The sequence below is a fragment of the Mus caroli genome, unplaced genomic scaffold (genome assembly GCF_978045245.1).
Source record: "Mus caroli unplaced genomic scaffold, Mus_caroli_1 scaffold_4, whole genome shotgun sequence".
In the NCBI taxonomy this organism is placed as follows: Eukaryota; Metazoa; Chordata; class Mammalia; order Rodentia; family Muridae; genus Mus; species Mus caroli.
In genome coordinates, this window is record NW_028227259.1 from 84,294,328 (window position 1) to 84,315,750 (window position 21,423).

The following is a 21,423-nucleotide window of genomic DNA, read 5'->3' on the forward strand; positions in this document are numbered from 1 at the left end:
TTTAAAGTATCTGGTCTCTTTGAATTATGAAGTAAAAGGCCTAGGTATTACTGATGCCTTGGAAGTATGTGTATTTACAAAGTTTCCAGGAGTGTGAAATTTAAATTTGGCACCTTGAATCTAACAATTTTGCACTGGAAAATATAGATGATTAACCTTTTTGTTTATGTGGTGCTAGGAAGTAATTATGTTCCTGCAAACAAACGTTACAAGTTATTCCTTACTTCCTATCTGAAATGGACAAAGCTCTAACAGAACTTAACATTTCATTGGCTAGGTACGGAAAGAGTATGGGAAATGCCTTCGCACGCATTGCTGTAGTGGGAAAAGCACGGAGAGTTCGATTGGCTCAGGGAAAACATCTGGTTCTCGAACTCCAGGACGGTACTCCACAGGCTCGCAGGTAAATAAAGACAACTGGCTCCCTGACCTGAAATAACTCTTTCTTGTGATCAGTTTTGAGTTGCTGCTCTTTGTGATCACCCTTATCGCAAGTGTTTGCCACGTCAAGGGTTTGGCTTTAGTGTGATTGGCAGGAAATACAGAATGTGGGTGGGCTTATAAAGCTCCTCTCTGACTTTAGGGCTGTCCTGAGGTGATGCATGGTGAGAAAGAGAAATTCAGTTTGCTTCAAGAATAGCGCCTTTTTTGTATGTTACACATCCTCCAGTATATGGCCCAACACCGATTTAATGGATGGGCAGCGCTAATTAGACTCAGTGAAGTCAGAGGGTCACATTGTGGAAAATCAAGGAGAAGTTGGAGCAGGAAGTGAGTAGAGAGTAGATCTAGTCAAAATGTACTGTACACTTGCACGGAATTCTCAAAGGATAGATTTAAATGAAAGTTTTGTTTATGAAATGTACAGTCTAAAACAACTACTGATGACATAAGAATGGCCTATTGAACTGAAATTTGATCCTCAAATTTGAAAATCGATCCTCAAATTTCTTGAATGTTGAATAGATATAATAATTCTCCGTTACGTACTGAACAAATATATAAATAATATATGGGAGTAGAAAGATGGCTCCACAGATAAAAGCACTGACTACCGTTACAGAGGACTCAGGTCTGATTCCCAACATCCACAGGTGGTTCACAGTCCCAAGAGATCTAAAACTCTTTTCTTACCCTTGTAATCACGGTACACATGTGGTGTGCAGGCATATATGAAGCCCAAACACTCATATCCATGAAGTAAAAATATTAAATAGTAGAGTAGGAAAATATGGCATGTTTAGTAAAAACTGTAGTTCCCACAATGTTATTCATTTAAAACTTGAAGTGCAGTGAAGAACACCACGGAACCGCCATCGGCACCAGTGATCGGTGCCAGTTTCCTCAGGCCAGTAGGAGATACTGCTAAATTGTCCCTGACCAAGAACACTTTCTGAGGTTTTAGGTGAAGTGTTTGCTGTCTCCTCAGATTACACTGTAGTATTCTGTGGGTTTTAGTGAATTTGTGTCAAGACTGGCAGACTAATCTTCCACAGTTTAGTTGAAAATATGATTATGTCTAGATTGTTCTGAGGAAGGCTTAAAGTAAGGAGGTAAGTACAGTTTAAATGAAGATTTCAATTTTTTACCTTTTTTTGTACTGCTTTCACACTAAGGCCCTTACACATGCCAGAATGAGCAGTGATCAGTCCCCTCCAAGCTGCTGACCCCAAAATGCCATGTATCATTGGATATATGTATGTATATAACAAATCTTTATAAATTAAGTTAACACAAACAATTACTTTTATATCTTAACAAAATCAATTCTTTATACTTGTAAAAATTCATTTTTACATATCTGGAACATATCTGGCTATGTTAACCACATCAACTGATTATAGACCCACAGGCCTAGTTAGCATGGGAACTCACAAATCTAATTTGCCCATAAACACTATCTTTAAATGTAATGGACTTTTATTATGTTTTGCCAATAAGACTATAATCCTATTATCAATCTAATGTAATGCCTACTTAATTTTAACAAGTATCCTATAACTTTCAAAATGTATCAGACTATCTTAAATATCTTAATAACCCCAAATCATAAGACTTAGTCCAAGCACACAGAGTCATCACTAGCACTTCAAGTTTAATGTCACATTCATAACTTTCTGTGGTTTCAGAGTTTCACATTAGGGTTGGAGGATATATTCACTTAGGTCGGCAGAGACCTGCGGGTTTGGACTTTTCAGTCTGTGTATCAGACACTTGAATTTGAACATAAGAATAAGGGTAAATCAGGATGATGCTTTAATCAAAGTCCCCATCTTGTTAATAGTGATTATCTCTCTCTGATAACTTCTGCTACACTTTCTTTTTGTAAGAACAGTTTCACTAGCTTTTAAATAGAAATGACTGAGTCTGCACATTCTCTGCTTGATGGGACCTTGCCTGCCTTCCACATTAGTATCTCCTTACCTATATGTATAGGTACCTAACTGTATAGCCATTTGATTGATTGACAAATATCATTAGTGAAAATACAGTGTTTGAGAATCTCAGTTGGGTTACAACAGACTCATGAGATATTTACTAATACCTTTGAAGATCGAGTTTAGGCAATGCAGTTCAAGAAACTGTTAGACTTCATGAAAGAGAACACTATAGTTTGAACATAACTCTTACCATTTGCCAGCTGTAGTAAAAAATTATTCTCGTTGCTTCTTTCCTCTTATTTGATAGATAGGTTTTATTATGTTTTCCATAAGCTGATACCCTATTTCCTCATCTTTCTAAGAGCTAGGATTGCTGGGACTCACCCTTTCTTTTAGTCAGAACAAGGTTTGAATATGATCGACTCAGTTTCTCCATGTGTAAAATGGGGACAAAATTAATAATTTCTTAGGTTGTCATGATTAAACTAATGTCTGCAAAACTTAGAACAGTTGGAGGTTCTCAATAAGTTGGTGGCTCCTGTCATTTATTAATGTTACTATTTTAGGGTAGAATACATATATTTCAAGCTGCATTTTCTTCACCTTTGCAGTTTTTAGTGTAGTTCTATATTCTTTTTATACATCATAAATATCAATTTTTATTAATTATGACAATAAGATCCTACATATATTTTAATTACTTATACCATGTCTGATTAAAACAAATCACCACCACCACCACCACCACTACAACAACAACAACAACAAATAGTGGTTAGAGAGATGGCTCAGCACTTAACTGCTGTCCCAGAGAACCTGGGTTTGATGTACCCACATGGCATCTAAGAGCCGTCTCTAACTATTTTCCCAGTGGATCTGATTCCTCCTCCTTGCATCTATAGACACAGCATGTGGTACACTGACATTCATGCAGGCAAAACACCCGTTAAAATAAAGGTTAATCAGTATAATTTTAAAAGCAAATATGTTTCAAAATTAATTGTGACTTTTTATATGAATTTGTTAAATTTTTCAGCATTGTAAAAGAAAAAGACGAAAAGATTCTGACATATGAATGAAAATATTACATCAGAGAACCTCTAAAATAATATCTGTAAATTATACTTTTGAATTTAGAAATACTGAGTACTTCTAATATACTGTCATAAAATTTTCAGATTCTGGGGATAAAATGACTAAAAGATAACAGATAATTTCCCTTATATTCTAGAACTTGAATTTATTTGAAAAGAGCAAAAGCATCTCAGATCAGGTTTTGAAAGCTTCTGGGAAGAGAAGTAATGTGATATTGTGAAGACCCCAGGTGACCCCACAGATTCAGTCATGGAGAAAGATTGCACTTTGGGTTTTTGGTTTGTTTTGGTTGGTTTGTTTTTGGAGGTTGATGGTCATGTCAACATCTGAAGAGCATTCTCAGTCAGAGAAGGGGTTTCAGGAAGCTACAGTTCAGGAAGAATGAAGACTTAGTATGAGAAGCCTGAGGCCAAGAACACCAGCAAACTCAGGAGCAGAAGGGAGATCATTAGCTAGCTAACCAAGTTCTCTGAGACTGAGTGAACCCGTCATGGTAAGGATGGAGAGGAAGCTTTCAAAAAGGCCAAGCGATACATCCCCAAAGTACTGGTGAGATGATGCAAATTTAAATTTTATTGTGATTATTTCAGAAAGATGAAGGGATGGCTCAGATAAAGAAGAAAAGGGATATTATTCACATTTAGTAACTGTCGTTTTGGAAGGGTGTGATTAGCAGAGTCAGAGTCCTTCTATCTTTTACTTACTTCCATTTACTTACTTCCAGGTGGTAGTAACTTATAAAAGGTTAGTTATACGGGAATCAGACCAACATCAATTAAAAGGACAATTAGTAGGACTAATATGCGGGAAGATTTTATATTATGGAACAGCAGAATGTTCTCACGTCGATAAACCCGAGATAGTTTTGTTATCTTTCATCATTTATTTTACTGTATTTTAGATGTATTCACCTTTTAGTATATAGCAATTTAAAAATTTAGAAAAAGTAGGTAATGAACATGAAATTGTAACACATACTAAGTGAGTGATCACATGTTAATCCAACACTGAGTTTGGGAAACAGATTGTCCACATTGTGTTTTTCTCCCTGTGTTACATCTTCCTAAACCATCTGAATGCCTCCCATCGAATTCTCCTGAATTTTATTTTTTTCTTATTGTCTTGTTCTCATTGTTTCTTCTCCTCCATAATATGCCCTTTATTCTTTCTGAATCTTTCTACAACCTGGTATCTTACAATGTGTGGATGCGGTGTGATTGTTGCTTTCACCTCTATACTCTAAGACATATCCTGCTGTTGATGATGATGATGAGTTTTGCCATATATGCATACATACATGCATACACCTGCCAGATATGCATACATATATGTATACACCTGCCAGATATGCATACATATGTGCATACATCTTCCAGATATGCATACATATGTAGATACATCTGCATTCCTGTCTAGGAAAAGTATAACTTATACGATTGTCAGAGAATCTAAGGTTAACTGTACCTAGTATTTAAATATAGCTGGACCACCCAGTGAGTTTGGGTTCACTTTTAAGAGCAGCAAAGTTTCTTACTGCACCTTTCCATCCTTGGAACAACAGCTGGAAGTATGATGTTTCCTCCTCAGAGGATCAATATTTTTTGATCCCTAATCTAGTAAAATGGCAAGATACCATAAAATGGAAAACTTTTCCCAAGGGCTAAAACATTCTTTGTGAGGAATCTGCCTCTTAGAAATGTGAATTTAGAAACATAAGTCAAAATGGAGGACTTTTCAAATATCTGTGAAGCTTCCTATTGTGAAGTGATGAATACAGCTGAGATACCGACTTTTTACCTTCTCAAAAGAGAAGTCAGGAGATATGTAATCTCTGAAACGTCATTGGTCTCCTTGAAACACTCCCTTGGCATTTCAATACTGTTCTATGTTCTTTTTTTAATGGGCTGTTAGGAGTGTCTGAACTGCTTTACCTTTGAAACTCAAGCTTTCTATAGTGTACCTCTCTCTGTGTTTGACATTGTTACACTGGCCACATACTTTGCCTTTTCCATTATGCACAGTTTTAATTGTTACAGCGGGAGCATCTATGGAAACATGTAAGGACAGGAAAATAGCATCACTGCTTCTGTTGCTGATGTTCTTCTGACACTCCGTTGGAAGTGGCTAGAGACAACATCGTCATGAGGTGCTAGGAGCATCAGCCTCATCTATCTTTGAAAGAAACTAAACTGTGTTTGAAAAGCTGCTTTCTTACAGTTCTGTCTCCTTCTTCCCTCTCAATTCAGAGCCGGATTCGGAGAATGTGGAATGACACTGTCCGAAAGCAGTCAGAGTCGTCCTTCATCACCGGAGACATAAACAGCTCAGCATCGCTCAACAGAGGTAGTTAGGAAATGATGTTTCCTAGCCATTGATTCCCTGAAGAATGTAGGAAGTTCTTAAATGCATTGCCACAGTGTTCTGACCCCTGTTCCGGTGAAACCTTGTAGGGATTGATCCCTGATGAGTGCAGTTTGTGTTCCGTTATCCACAGACTTTTTTTTTTAAATACTAAATTTTCAGGGAATTTTCTCAGAGAGAAATTATAACATGAGAAATGTCTTTTCCTAATCATCTGCTGCTGTTATAAACTGGTGGGAATGTTAGGCCTCATTGGAAGTATTGAAAATGGGTAATTACCTGGCTATATAGTCTGCTAAGCATCATAGAGCTCCAATTGTCCCAGGTATGAAGCAATTTTATCATCTTTGTGGAAGTAAAAAGATAGTGTCTAATTCATAGTTAAGGAAAGATAAGTCAAAATTATCTCTCACCTTAGTATTAAAAGATATATGTGAACAATGTTGGATATTTAAAGAGCTAGGAGTGAAAATGATTGTTTATAATATATTGTGAGTGGGGAGGATGCTGCCTGGTAACATTTGTGGAAAAGATGCTCCAAGATCATCACGTAGACTTTGACAAGAAGTTAGCATAGGTCTGCCATTTTGTATGTGAGAGAAGCAGCCAATCAAAGAGTCTCTCTCTCTTGTGTTTTGTGTGCATATGGGTGTGGGAGAGTCTGTCTGTCTCTCTGTGTGTGTGTGTGTGTGTGTGTGTGTGTGTGTGAGAGAGAGAGAGAGAGAGAGAGAAAGAGAGAGAGAGGAGAGGAGAGGAGGAGTCAGAAATACCATGACTGCCACAGAAATGAATACAGTTTGAAGTAAGTGATGGAAAGCACTTACATTACAGCTTTATCCAGGAAGCTATCGGTTTTATCATCTAAACTATTTTTGTTACTAACACAGTTGTTCTCATCTTAATGGCAAACAAATTGATCAGACTGTTTTAGGCCTGTTTCCATGAGTGTTCTATACTGTTACTTAGAAATTGTTCAGCTCTTCTGCTTTATATGATTAAGAACTCTTATATCTGAGCTTCACGGAGCCCCACAATAAAGAGCAGCACATAACAAACTGCTGGGCCAAATAGTGTGCAAGTCCTGTTTGGTGCAGACATGCATGGTTTACTCTAGCCTTGTTGAGGTTTGGTTTGCATTAGAGTCACTCAGATAGTACCTGTAATGAGCGATGGTTTAAATTTTTCTGTATCATGTTGTGACAAGTAAAAATAGTGAATAGGGATTTTCATCCAAAACCAAGAAAATGCATTAAAATGGAACAGGTCCACTCTTAGTCCTTTCATTCTTAATTTTTTATTCCCAAAATGATGCTCATTTTGAAAGTCCCCCTCAAGGACACTTCTTTTCAATGTAGTGCCCAGGTTTTCTTCATGAAAATTTAAAGAGACATAGGCATATTTGCACTTTCCCCTCTAAATGATCACTCCTGCTTCAGTGGCCTTGACATTAATTTGCTTCCTGTGTGACTGACATTTTTTGCTGTTAAATAATGCCATTTGGAGAGGTTTTGAAGTTTGACCCTACAAAGGAAACTAGCCTTCTCAGTGAGTTCCTGCCAAAGTATCTTGATTCCAGAGATCTCAGCAGCCACAGCAGAGTTGTTGCTTAGAAAAGGTGCGACGATAGGCTTTGAACGATATACTAGTCTCTGTGTTAATTATTTTTTTCTAGTGGTGTGATCAGATTTAATGTAAAAACACCATCCTATGTAAGATTAATAATACATGGTTTAGTGAGCTTTTTTTTTCTGACATTAGTGTAAAGAACATTTTATAACATGGCTTTTTATTTATTTCTCATTAATCCTCTCAAATTTCATCAATTTGGAATATAGCAATACAAAGATGACTGGGCCAGTTTCAAATAAATTCAGAGGAAATGAACCAATCTTGTATTGACTGATTTTACACGATTTCTACTCCTTTGAAGATATTTAATGAAGCTGTTAATTGCAGGGTCTTAAAATTCTTACGACGTGTCATGTTATTTTAGTCAAGAGCTGGGGAAAGGGTGAGAACGAGTGTTTGATGTGAGGTGTGCTCAGGCTGTGATCTTTTTCAAGATGTAGACTGTTCTTTTTACTCAGCACCCTGCTGCTCATCTCAAGGTCTTGTTCATTTCCTGTGTTAATTTCCCTGGAACACACCATGCTTCCCCAAATGTCTCAACTGAGAAACTCTTTATTTTATTTTTCTTTGAAAATTTCATGCCTGTAGACAATGTACCTCAATCATATTCATAATTCCCCTCCTGCCTTCTGTAGGACCACCTATCACATCGTCCTTCAAGTTCATGTCTTTCCATTTTTATTATTTTTTGCCTTACAGAGTCCATTAATGCTGACAACCTATGGGTATGGGGTCAGCCATGGCCAACTTTCAAGTGGCCACACTCCCAAAACATAGTGGCTCTTCCTCAGCCCTGAAGCCATCAACTGTCAAATGAAATCTAAACTGGGAATAGAGCCCCAGAAGAGCCTCCCCAATTCATCTCCTAATTTGTTTAAATCCCCATATGATTAGAACACTTTGAAAATTTATTTCTTCATGTTATATCTCTAAATTTAGCCTTTAACCTCCTTCTTTAATCTTGTCTTATTCCCCAGGATATCTTCCCTGCATTCAGGCCTGTGTATCATATGTAGGTATGTGACATCCAAGATTCATTTTCTAGATAAACATATCAGTCACCTCAGAAACATAAACAATCATATCTCTGTGCTCAAAAGATTATATCCACTACTATTGAAATCAACATTTTAGATACAACATCTTTGCATCTTCATTCATATATTCTAACCTTCCATTCACTCGTAGGTTCAGCTATAAAATTTTAAAATAATAATTCCATATCTAAGTGAGATATACACTCCCATTTTTGACTGTAAGAGCGTTGACCCTTGGAAATGACAAGAAGTGATTTTGGAAACTTTTAGTTTATATTTACTTCCTAATTCATATTACTGCTCAGTGTATCAGAAAAGTGTTTTAAATTTTGTGTGTCTTAACCTAGTTTCTTTCAATCACACCATCTCAGGCCCTATTAAGGATGAAGATGAAGATTCTGTCATGTAGGTCAGAGAGACTTTAAGTAACTTTTTGTTATTGTTTGGGTTCCTCTCTCTCTCTCTCTCTCTCTCTCTCTCTCTTTCTCCCTTTCTCTCTCTCTTCCTTCCTTCCTTCCCTCCCTCCTTCCTTTCTCTCTCTCTCTCTCTCTCTCTCTCTCTCTCTCTCTCTCTCTCTCTCTCTTTCTTTCTTTCTTTCTTTCTTTCTTTCTTTCTTTCTTTCTTTCTCCAGCTCAGATATTCTTTCTCTAAACAACTTGTCACATCATATATGTTGACTATATCAGATTATCTTTCTAAATTTTCCAGTATAACATACTTGATTGTTATCTGGACTTTATTTCTCGGTGTTATGTAAAACTCCAGAAGTGTGATTGGTGATTTTCAGTGTAAAGTCTTGGCACAGTACTGTAAATCTTGACAGATATTCAGTTCTTGAAACCAGAACCACAACAAAAGCAACATTTTTGGTGGCACAATACAGACTGGGAAAGGGACCTTCAGAGCAGCTGTATGGTAAATGTAGAATTTCAGCAGAGTGTGACTTCCCAAAGAAGCCAACATTTCCACAAGCTTGAGTGTCAGCAAGAGGATTTATTTACTGGTTTACTTAAATATTTACTGCATTGTTGGAAAGCTGTAGCTGTGCTCAACCCCAGCTCCTCCGAAGACTATATACAAATAAATCAAAATTTCTCCTCACTTCTGTATGCTGGCATAGAGGGAATGTAGTCAACTTTCCACTCCTAACTCCTGCTCATCATTTCTGCTTAGGAGATCTCATCTTCAACAACTGTAATCTAATACAAATATAAGATAATAGCAGCAACTGACAATTGAGTTTAATTCATTTTTCTTTTATATCTAAATAGAAATTATGATTTTGAAATAAGGTTTTATTATATTTTTGTTATCACAAGTATTATGGTTACATTTAATTTTCATTTAATTAAATTGAGTTCAGACTTTTTTGGTTAAGAATCAAAGTTTGCAAACTAGCTCCTCCAATGTCCAAGGATGCCTCAACCCGAGCCCTAGACTGTGGTGATTTCAAAGCTTTGCTTCTTCTGAATTAAAACAAAAGCATTTCCCCCTTCTTGTGAGATGGCCTGGCTAGTGTCACAGGCTTCCCTTTCTCCCTCACTTCCCTACCTCTGTTTTGCCACACAGGTTAATATGATCTAAATATTAACATATTCTGACAGGAAAGGCTCTAGGTATTTAAGCCAGACTGAGTTCTTTCATGTTGAAAGAATGACTTTTACACGTGTAGCACTTATCTATTCATGCAGATAGAGTCTCATTCCATGGTTAAGAGTTACATAGGTTTGCATAAACATTCTTAATCCAGGAATATAGTCAGTAAAACTGTGATGGCCTGTGGCTATTTATTTTCATAGATTTGTAAGGACACAGCTACCTACCATTAAAAACCTGGGCTGATCTGCTAGCAGCAAGTCTGGAGAAATGGGGAAAGATTGCCACCAGAAGACCTTTACAAATTTTGACTTGATTCCGTAGCCTCACACTGTAGTTCTCAGAATTATACAGTCTGATTCAGTGACCCCTGGCAAAGGCCTAAACCTCTTAGAGTCCTTGAAATAAGGATCTATATGGCATGAACACTGAGTCTTGCCAGTGTTTCAAGGAACCCAGCATTAAAATTCACCGTTCACTGCTCCGCATTTCCTTTCCATTGTACTATCCAGAAAATGATGGCATGAATGAATTGGTTCCCTAGATGCCAAGTCAAAGAAGTAGTGATAATTTACCTAGGATGATGCTAGCTCAAGGAGAGCCCCCCAAAAAGGAGAAAAAGAAAACAGAGTAAAGCAGACTTGTCCCTTCTAACAGAAAGAAATGTAAATTATACCTATCTATATTTATTTTCCAGTTTGATTTGAATCTATATTCTAGTAGCAACCAAATAAAGACAATGTATTTTTCTCTTGCTTATATCGTGGTATAAGCACACACTGTCTCCTGTTTACTTCAAAACTCCATCCTACCCTCCAGAAGCTTAGCGAACAGTAGTTTGATTCAGACAGCCTTCCTAAACAACCATTGTGTAGCGAGCAGGGATGTGAGTAGACCTGTTTTGAACACACATCTTCTCAGAGCCCCTGTTGTCTTTCTCAGGAGGCTGGTCACTGAAGCAGAAGCAACTTCACAATAAATCACCTGCTACCTCATTAATATTCAGGCTTCCAAACATATTTTGTTTTTATGCTTTTAAAGCGAATGCAAATGAACAAATGTAAGGGGCGTTTGACTGTGATTAATGACTTATATAAATTAAAGTTACTAGGGTAAAACAGCATACTCACTCAGTGCACTTTATTAATATCAGTAAATACGATTTGATTTATGTGCATAAAATAAGTGATGTTGCCCCAAAGCCTCGCTGTTCTGAAGGATTATAAAACCACTCACTGTAAATATTAACCAGCCCCTAATATAATCTGACATCTACTTCTGAAGTTTGCAAAACGATTTAATAATCTGCTTATAGTGGTAGCATAGCTTCATAAATCAGAACCGCATGCTCAACATACGTTTTGTTATGAGCAAGCATTATGAAGCACAAATGAGTATTCTGGGGCATAATTCAGCCTTTCCACTATTGTATTTATTCTGGTGTTTTCATTGCCCCTATGGGGGTGAGGACTTTCTATGTCAGTTTCTTCCTTTGTATATGACATCAGTAAAAATTCACAGTTTAAACTAAACCTAAAGAAGTATCATAAGATGAAGGAACCTCTTTTAGAAATCGAATTTGATAACCAAGTGCAGCATAAGTAATGATTTTAAAGGTGAGAAACCGACTCAATTAGAGGAGTCATGGTATTAATGTGAGTTATAGTTCAAGGAGGGCAAATGTGTTCATAATGAATATCCCATCCACAGGCAAAAGGAAATACATTACAGATCAGTTTAAGTCAGTCAGGGGCAAAATTCTCCCCATCCTTGAATAATCTCTTCAATTCATACTTCAGGGATACTTTTGAAAATATCACACACAATTCCATATTTCATTCTGGCATTTTCAGAAAGAGTTGGTTTGTTAGTTTGCCTCTGCCCTCATCATCTCCACTTCGTGTGCCTTCCCTGTATCATCCCCTGCACATCCCTAGTTCATCTCCCACATGTCTCTTGGATGCTCACCTTCAACGCCTCCTTCCCTCCCTCATGGTATCTCTTTCAGTTGGATAGCCTATGCCCACACTGGCACATCTGCACACCTTTCATTAAAAATCAGGATCCACATACAAGAGAGAACATTTAGGATTTTTTTCAGGCATATGTTTCATGTATTGCTGCTTTCAGTTTTATACGTGAGCCTTTTGAAAACAATTTTATATAAATTACATAGTGTAAGTAAATACCAAAAGTAGACAGTGGATTATACTCAGAGTTTGATGTCCTTAACTTGGATAACTCTTTTATATTACTAAGCAGCCACAGTTTCAAGGGCTCAGAAGTTTTATTGGCCAAAATGATCAAACCTATGAAATTTAATCTTTGAGACTAACTTCATACCATTGGTAGATTATAAAGATTTTGGTTATTAGGAAATGAATCAGTGAGTTATGTATGAATTCTGGAATCAACAAGATTTTTTAAACTAAGTTATTTTTATTAAGAAGGAATTCAGGCTTGATGCTGTTTTTGGTGGTTAAGAAAAGTAAGCCTGTTATCTTTGGACTTTGTGTAATATGCTATAAGTGCTCAGCCCTAGTGCATAGGTAAACAGAACACATAAATACATGTTTTGACCATGAGACATGAGGTTTAGAAGTGGCCCTAGATGGGAATTGGTAGGACACACCTGCTATCTCATCAATGAGGTGTCCAAGATGAGAGAATTTGGAGTGGCAGTCTGAACTAAGCAGTGACATATCATTTCAGCAGTAACAATTTAATTGAAACAAAGCAAAAGGTAAGAAAATAAAATAAAGGAACATAAGTTCATTAAACTTAGGAGCAGCTGCTTCATCTGTGCGAGCAAGTTTCATTGAGAATCCTGAGTCCCAACCCCACCACTGTTGCTTAAATTACCAGACTGTGTATGGCAATTTTTCCCAATTAATTTTTGAAGCCATCACTTAATATACAGTATATCAATTCCTTCTCTAGCAACAGGTTCACTGTGTTGCATCTGATACCACAGATAAAATAGCAAAGGAAAAAAAAAAAAACCTCCTAAATTTAAAAATCTTTAGAACAACATATAGGTTAGAATTAAAACCAAAACAGAACAAAATATGCAAGGGAGACAATGAAAACCAGAGATATAAATAATATATAAAAGAGGTTAGTCCTCAGATTGTATAAGTATTATCCATACATAAACTAAATAAAACCCAGTGATTCAGAAGCAAAAACAAAAGTACCAAAACAGACCGACAAAAAAACAAAAGGAATTTTGGAAAACGGGCTCTCTGGTCAGAAACATGTTTCACCATGTGAATGAGAGAGGACAGCAGTGACAGGAGGTAGCAACATACAAGTCTTACACTATTGAGTCTCAGCAAGAATTTGACAATCTGTGCTGCTCCAGGGAATGTGAGCTGATTAGACCTCTCCAGACAACTTTCTAGAGATGTATTATAAAGTAGCAGTAATGCACACATTGACCCAAAAACCTGACTTTTAAATATCAGTTATAGACAACCTCACCACTCTGGACATGAACCAATTAAGACAAAGTAGAAGGGCTGCGACAGGTAACTCCTCAGGTTCCAACCCAAAACTATGAATTGCAATATTAAAGAAGAGGCTGCAACTCAGCATTCAGCGTCCTTCATTTTATATTGAACTAACAATAAGCCATTCTGTACTTTGGAGGAAATGTGTCATTGAAATCCATCTTAATAGATTCCCAGTGAATGAAATAGCTGTTAAAAGAAGCTGAAATATCTCCAAACCATTTGAATGAAATTTAATAGGCAGGTTGATTAAAATTTAATAGCAAACTTGTTGGCTATTAAAAGTGCACAGTGTGATAAATCAAGGTGTCAGGCCTTCAATTTATGACTAAAGAAAAAAATGACAAATGAGCTCTTGACTTTCAACAAAATATTGCTTCTTTGACACTTTGTAACTTCATTCATTGTTTGAAATGAAACATTAAAATAGGAACTTACATTGCGAGTTATTTTACATAATTTTAAGGGAGCCAGACAGATAGTTGTTTTCTTAATAGCGTTAGTTGTTTTCTTAATAAATGACTTCATGTTGAATACATGAGATTATGTATTTCATAGTGTGAGCCTACAAACCGGAAATGAATATTGATCACATTGTCATAGATGAGAGTGAGGTACAGTTATTACTTTGTTATAAAGAAAAAGTAATGGAAAGAAAACCAAATATTTAAGATAAATAGTGTCTTTCGATGGTTTCTCTGAGGTTTTAAGAGGCTCTTTGTAAAATGAAACTACCTATTTTCATTTTACTAGCCTATTTTGCATAGCTTAATATAAAATAATCAAATCACATTGAAAAATATATGAGAGAATATTAGTGAACCCCTTGAAGGATCAGAATAAAATTCTGTTGAAATCTTTTTTGTTGAAGGGGATTCCAAAAATGCTTGAAAACCACTGTTTTACATATGTGCATGTGAGTCTACCAGCGTCTTGTTTGACCTTGAATCAAAAAAGTGTATGTTCAAACAAGATAGAATTACAAAGAACAGAATGGAGGATGAGTGAAGGAAAAGAATTATCATGGTAAAACTGATTAGGATAAACAGATATTCATCTTCTCTTTCAATAAGACATGGAACATGAGGCTTATTGTTTTGTATCTCTAAGGAAAGGTTGTATTCTCTTATTTTCTTGAATCATTAAGACTTCACATCATATCTTTTTATTTTTTTTTAAGCCTTCTAAATTTGGTGCTTCAATGAGAAATACAAGCACATTAAAAATGCAGTGGGAGGCATAGTACACCATACCAATCAAGTTATTTTTAGAGCTTATCAGTATACTTTTGTTAGCTGGCTGTCAAGAAGAAATGCTGTTTGAAATATTTCTCCCAATGATAAAATAGAAATTCAAGTGTGATCCAGACTTTCATGCTGTCTCAAATCTGTCTCCTGCTTCACAGTTTGAAAGCACACTGCTCAGAACTAACCCAGGTTACATAGTCATCCTGATGTCCTGATATCAGAACACGCACTCTCCTGCCAGAAGGAAAGAGGTAGAATGTTCTATGGGGAAACTCCCAGTTGAAACCATAAGACTTGCTATTTTACTGTTTGTGGTTCATTCATTCAAAAGCTTTTGTTATCAGTCTTAAACTTCATTTGTTCATAAAGGAAAAATTAAGTAAAGGACCCACCCTTTGAAGTGACTCTTTTTCCAGGCTTTACAACCTGATTGTCTCAAAATGCATAAGACAGCTTCTCTGGGTTGTTCAACATAGAACATGAATATCCATTTGATGTGCATTTTTTTTTTTTTTGCGTCAGAAATAAAAGGCTAAGGGATTGGCTCTAACTGCATATGTTGAAATTCAGTCTTAATTCCTTTTCAGATTTTTTACTAGACATCTAAATCTCACTTCTGTAGCAAGTATATAGGTATGAAAGGTAATAACCATTCCAAGTCCATTCACACTAGGAAATAGACATGTTTACATAGCTACTTCATTTTTAGCCTAATTTAGCTTGTATTTCTCCCTTTGAATTCTGACAGATACATTGGTTTGGTTGTTTGGGGACATTGTTGTTACTACCAAACATTTGAGAAACATTTTAGCACTAGAAATAGTTCTATAATTGTTTATTTCTGCCTGAACAATTTCAGTAGTAGATGCAGCCAGTGTTGTCTTTGAAGCAAAGAAGAAAATACCTTCAGTATTTGGCCAACGAGACCCCTTTAAAAATTCAAATTGGTAGTAGAGAAATGGTTAGGACGTTAAGGGTTCTTCTGACCCTTCAGATGATGTGGGTTTGGTTCATGGCACCCACATGGTGACTCCCAACTATCCAGAGAGTCTGATAGGCCATCTGCTGTCTTCTGCGGGAACCAAGTATGCAAAAATGATATGCATATTTATATGCAAACATTCTTACCCATAAAATAAAAGTGAATCACTCCTCAAAAATTATTCAAGTTTAATTTCATGACTCGTAGACAGCACCAATCTCAGGCCAGTTTTTCATTTATTAAGCAGAGGGTAGTTTTATTTCTTTTATTGGGCTCTACACACTTGGGACAGAGCATTTACAACAACCTCTGCACTAAGTTTCCCTGCAGCTTAAACACATTTCCGCATAGTTAGGTATCTCTGGTCCCCACAAATTTATTTGTGCCTCAGACTAACTAACCAGTAAGCTTAACTTTTCAGCTAAAAAACAGTGACAGATGGTCTGTAAACACTGAACTTCTTGGACGTCTTCAGCAATTTCACAGCTGCGAGAAGGGAAGTTTACAAATCAGAAGTCAGTTCCAGGAAAGAGGAAGAGACAAGGTAGACAGATTCCTGGAGAACACTTTCAGAATTCACAGTGACCTCCATCAATTGGGGAAACAGCCAGAAGCAAACAGAACAGACTGTGTCAGACTTGTGCAGTGCAGGACAGCCAGGGAGAAAAGATACAAGTACCTTTGAACACAAAAGAAGGAAGACAACAGACAGATTCTGTGCAGGTTTTCAGCTGAAATATTCAAGCACTGGTGACAAGCTGAATTTAATTTTAATGCTTGTTTCTCTCTGCATAGTTGGTGACACCATTCAAAAGTATAATTGCCTACCCCCATGTGAGTGCAATCTGTAGGAACAGGGAACTCATACTTCCTAAGGATTGTTCCCTTTAAGAGATGCTGACTGATAGCTAGGACATGGTAAGGTTGATGCTCTTAAAAAAAAAAAAAAAAAGCTGTAGAGTGTAAACACAGCTTGGAAAAGGTGATTTCTAATGTCGGATGAATCCTAAAAAGAGCAATGATTTGATTAAGAACATGTTTTCCTGTCTCTTCTGTAGCAATACATTCCGGGAGGAATCTCTGTCTTTATGCTGTTTGCAAAATAGCAGGTCATCTTGTACTATTACCGTCCCTTGTTCTTACCGCCGAAGCCCTCACTTGAAGTAATACTCAACATGTATATAACTAACATCGGTCTCAAATGGTACATGAGATATTTAAATGGCTGAGGATAGTAAGAAAGAAAACTGAATTTTAGATAGTCATTCTTTTCATTCTATCAGCAAAAGTCTCCTCATTCCCAAAGTAATGATTAATATACATTTCTATTCCAGAGTACCAAAGTATTTTCAAATGTCTTCATGATTATAGCATGAAAAGTAGATGAACCTCCAATGATGGCTGTCTGTGATTCCTTGTGACTTATATTATGGTCAGTAACTGACTGGCTCTGACATGCTTCAGAGTCTGAGGAAGTGTTTTTCTGGAATTGGGTTTTATGTAGTGAATACTTATCTTAATACCTACAAGCATTTCAGCCAATATGTTCAGCCTTTCTCAGCCGATGAAAATCAACCTTAGAACTCAGCTTGTTTTCCTGTATCCACAGTTGCACTGTCTAAAGTGTTTTGAAAGTATACTCCAGAATTCTAAAACATAAAATCAAATTAAATGCTTGGAGAACTGAAATGGAATGTTAAGACACAACCAGAGGGACTACCTGTAAACACTTTAATAGCATCACAAGAATTCATTCTGAAGTTCTTTCACTTCCAATACTTATCATTTTCCCTTTATGTTCTGGGACTTCTTATAAGATAAACAATAATAAAAAGTCTAAAATATTGAGCCATCACCTTCTTGTTTATACAGAATTATTTCAAAGTTGTTTGTTATTTACTGCATAGCTTCTTTTGCATTACTATAAAAATATTTTTACATTATAGCGCAATAAATATTTGATGTTTTTATGTTCACTTGTGTTGTGTGTGCAGTATATGTGTGTTTGTGTGTGTGTGTGTGTGTGTGTGTGTGTGTGCCTGTGTGTGTGTGTAAAGGCAGGCCAGAGCAAGTGGTTATCACATCTCTTTCTCTGTGATTTTCCATCTTTTTAGGGTAGGGGTGAGTGTGTACAGAAAAAAATCATGATAATTTTACAGCATTTTTCTTTTAATTTGAAAATTTTGCTAGTAAAATATAATTACATCACATTCTTCCTTTTCTCCTCCATCCTCTCTTTTACACCCCACCTTGCTATCTCTCAAATTCTTGCCTTCGATTTCCTTAATTGTTGTGGCATATACATACATATATATCCCTTAAATGTATCACTACAACTTATTGAGTCTATTTATATGTATAAGATTTTAGGGCCAGTTTTGAAAGTGGGTTTTTCAAGGAACCTGGAGCTTACTGATTTAGCAAGGGAAACTAGTAAGTTGCAGAGAAACTTCCTATCCACATCCCTAGCACTGCCCTGGTGTGTGTTCAACACTGCATGGGGCTTCTCATCTTAGTTGTAACTTAGTTGTGGGTCAGTGCCTTCATGGCTCGTGCTTTATCAACTGAACCATTTCTTTCCCACACTTTACATCTTACGTTATACAAAGCAAATGAAGAAAACCTGTGAAAATGTCTCCCCTTAGTTAGTATTCCAGTTAACTCCTGTTAGATGGTGTGTGGTAATTAAGAAACATACAGAGATTCAGGAATAAATCCTTATCCTTTTTTGTATTTGAAGGAATGTAAATATTTTGGGGTATTTTCTATTTTTAAGTTTTTGACATTTAATTTTAAGTTATATTTTTTCCTTTTCAATTTACATGGAGTGCTCATAAAGGGAAATTATTTGATTCAGAATACCAACTTTCTGTAGTAGACACAATTTACATATAATTTGTTTTTAAAAAAATGTTTCATGGAGTAAACCCTGTGTCCAAAAAACCATAAATATATAAAAAACCAAAAAAAAAAAAAAACCCCAACCCATAAATGTTTAGGCTTTAGGATCTTCTATTCTTGTCATAAAAGTACTGAAAGAAATTGTTTTTAACTTTAAAGAATTAATGTCTCATATGTATAATTCTTTGTTGAAAATAATGTCTTGACAGCCTTATTGCTTGAGTAAGAGCAGGCCTCGCGCTGCACTGTGCGGGCGTATTTGAATGAACATACAGCATAAAGTCCCTCAGCAGGTGCTGCAAAGTTCCTAGTGAAGCAGTGTGTTGATTTCCTTGCACATTCCACACAGGATATACAGAAGGCAAACAATGAGTTTTTGACTGGAAGATCTGATATTTTCATCTTTAGTGTGCTGACAAACTACATGCTGCCTTAAAATAATTCTTTGGTTTCTCACTTTGGTGGTTGAAGTAGTTGTCAGGTAACTAGCATCTTACCAGACAAACATTTATTATTTTAAAAGACATTAACACTGCTGTCGCCCAATTTCCCCTTATTGCCGTTAAAATATCTCTATGAGTGGAAAAGAGTTTTGTGTTGCTAACCCAATCTAGTTTATTTATATTATGAGTTAATTATAGATCTGTGTGTAATTGTATAAAACAATGTGGCGTTATCACATATTCCAGTATCTTCTGAAACTGAGCATCGCAATCAGGATATTGATCTGTAACTCTCCATTCATCCACTTTATTTCATCTGCTTTATTATGGCTGTGTTTGTGTGTTTATTTGTTGTGCAGTTTCATATTCAAGAAGATTATGCTTCCACTGTCACAGTCAATATGCAGAATGCTTTCATATTTCTATTACTGCAAGATATGTTCCTGTCACTATGGCCACTTACCATTTTGATCATCAGCAACCACCTATCTGTTTTCCTTTTTCATGATTTCCTAATATATAATAAATAATATATAATAAATAATAAACGGTATGAGATGGTATATGAATTTTGGATTTGGCTTTTCTCTCCTGCTATAATTCATAGAAATTTATCTAGTTTTTACTGTGAACGATGTTTTTTTTTTTCTTTTTTTGATTGCTTAGTCTTCTTCCATAGTAAGACATATGACACCATCTGTCTATCTTATCTACCAGTTGAAAAAAATACAGGCTCTTTCCTTTGCAGGGATATTAAGAAACACAGCTGCTATGAATTTTCATTTTCAGGTTGTAGCATGAATATGAATTTCAGTGACTCCAGTATCAGTGTACCAGAATACAGTTGCTGGATGGCCTAGAGAGTTTTCTGTTTAATGAAAAACCACCAAACTGTTCCCTAGAGAAACTGTCATTTTTACATTACCACCAGTGACAAGTGACCCATCGGATTTCTTTGTGTCCTTGTCCTATACTCGCTGTTACAGCTGCTTTTACTTTGTACATGTAGTGTTATCTGTCTATGACTTTCAGCCATTCTATATGGATAATTAAAGGTGTTTATTTTTTTATGAGCTTACCTAACACTTGAGCATCATTTCTGTGAAAACTCTGTTTATAATTGTCTACCTGTTTCCAACTGGATTTTGTATCGTTTTAGTACTGATTTTTAAACGTCTTTTGAAAGTGTTTTCAATGGTTTAGATCAAAACTGAATGACAAATTCTCATAAACTTAGAACAGATACATTCCCCCAGTCTACAACTTCTATGTTCACTTTCATATCTAAACTCCATATTCCCGTGAGTGCCACCTGTTTCCTGATACTGTGTGTGCCTGTGTTTTCTCACCCACATTGCCTCCTTCATCTGACATAAGTTATAATATAACATAACATTTTCATATATGGCCTAAGTATTTTCAGTATAATTATTCATGTTATCTTCTTCATTTGCTCCATTGGTTTTGTAGGTAGCAGGTTTTCATAGTTATGCTAATATGCTAGACACTAAGAATATCTGCAAACATATAAAACTTTGTTACTTTAGTAAGTCAAAGTTGGAACAACTAGTTGGAAAATGGAAAAAAAATGTATGTATGTGTGTACTGCTTAATACCATAAAGTTGATACTTTGTTTAAAATAAGAATCATACAGTGTTCACAGTATTTGTTAGGTCACCAGATTAGTATGCTTATATGGTATACTAATGAATAATTGTATTTTATTTTATTTTGATTAAATATTTTTCATAGAATTTTTAAGAAATATTAAATCGTTCTGTTGTGTCAACAGTTGCTCTCCAAATGAATGTTCAACCATACATGTAGCATTTTATTCTCTCTTTTTTTTAACTTTCGTGAAAAAAAAAGAAAAATATTCAATGGTTTCTGTGAATGAGGGAATGCCTTTGTTTAGTTTTATCTTTTCTTTCTGCATTTTAACCTTTTCTTTTGCTGGCTTTAGCTTTGTGTTTTGTTTGTTATGGATGGCAAGATTTCATTTATTTTCTTTAATTTTGGTTTCAATTCTTAGCAAGCATGGGGAAGAGATATATTCTTACATACCCCTTGGGAAAGAGAGCACGTTTAATGTGGCTTAATCAATACTGTAAATTCTTTCTTTCCCATTGACTCAAATATGTGCATCATTGAAATGTGTGTACCGGTGGCATCTTTTTTAAGTCTATTTAGCTGCTGCCTGTAATCAGGACTATGTCAATTGTTGTCATTCTAAATGTT

At 35.9% G+C, this 21,423-nt stretch overlaps 1 protein-coding gene across 31 annotated transcripts in view; it reads left to right on the forward strand.

Moving 5' to 3' along the window:
• Positions 1-21,423, forward strand: part of Adgrl3 (adhesion G protein-coupled receptor L3) — a 778,447-nt gene that overhangs the window by 713,242 nt on the left and 43,782 nt on the right. For 20 of the 31 annotated variants that reach the window (XM_085836791.1, XM_085836793.1, XM_029477367.2 and 17 more), the window contains 2 exons: positions 278-403; positions 5,723-5,819. In XM_085836791.1, coding sequence (XP_085692917.1) covers positions 278-403; positions 5,723-5,819 — 223 coding nt within the window. Of the gene's footprint in view, positions 1-277; positions 404-5,722; positions 5,820-8,443; positions 8,483-21,423 lie in introns of all 31 variants that reach the window. The other 11 variants (XM_085836782.1, XM_085836789.1, XM_085836788.1 and 8 more) reach the window with 1 other exon arrangement.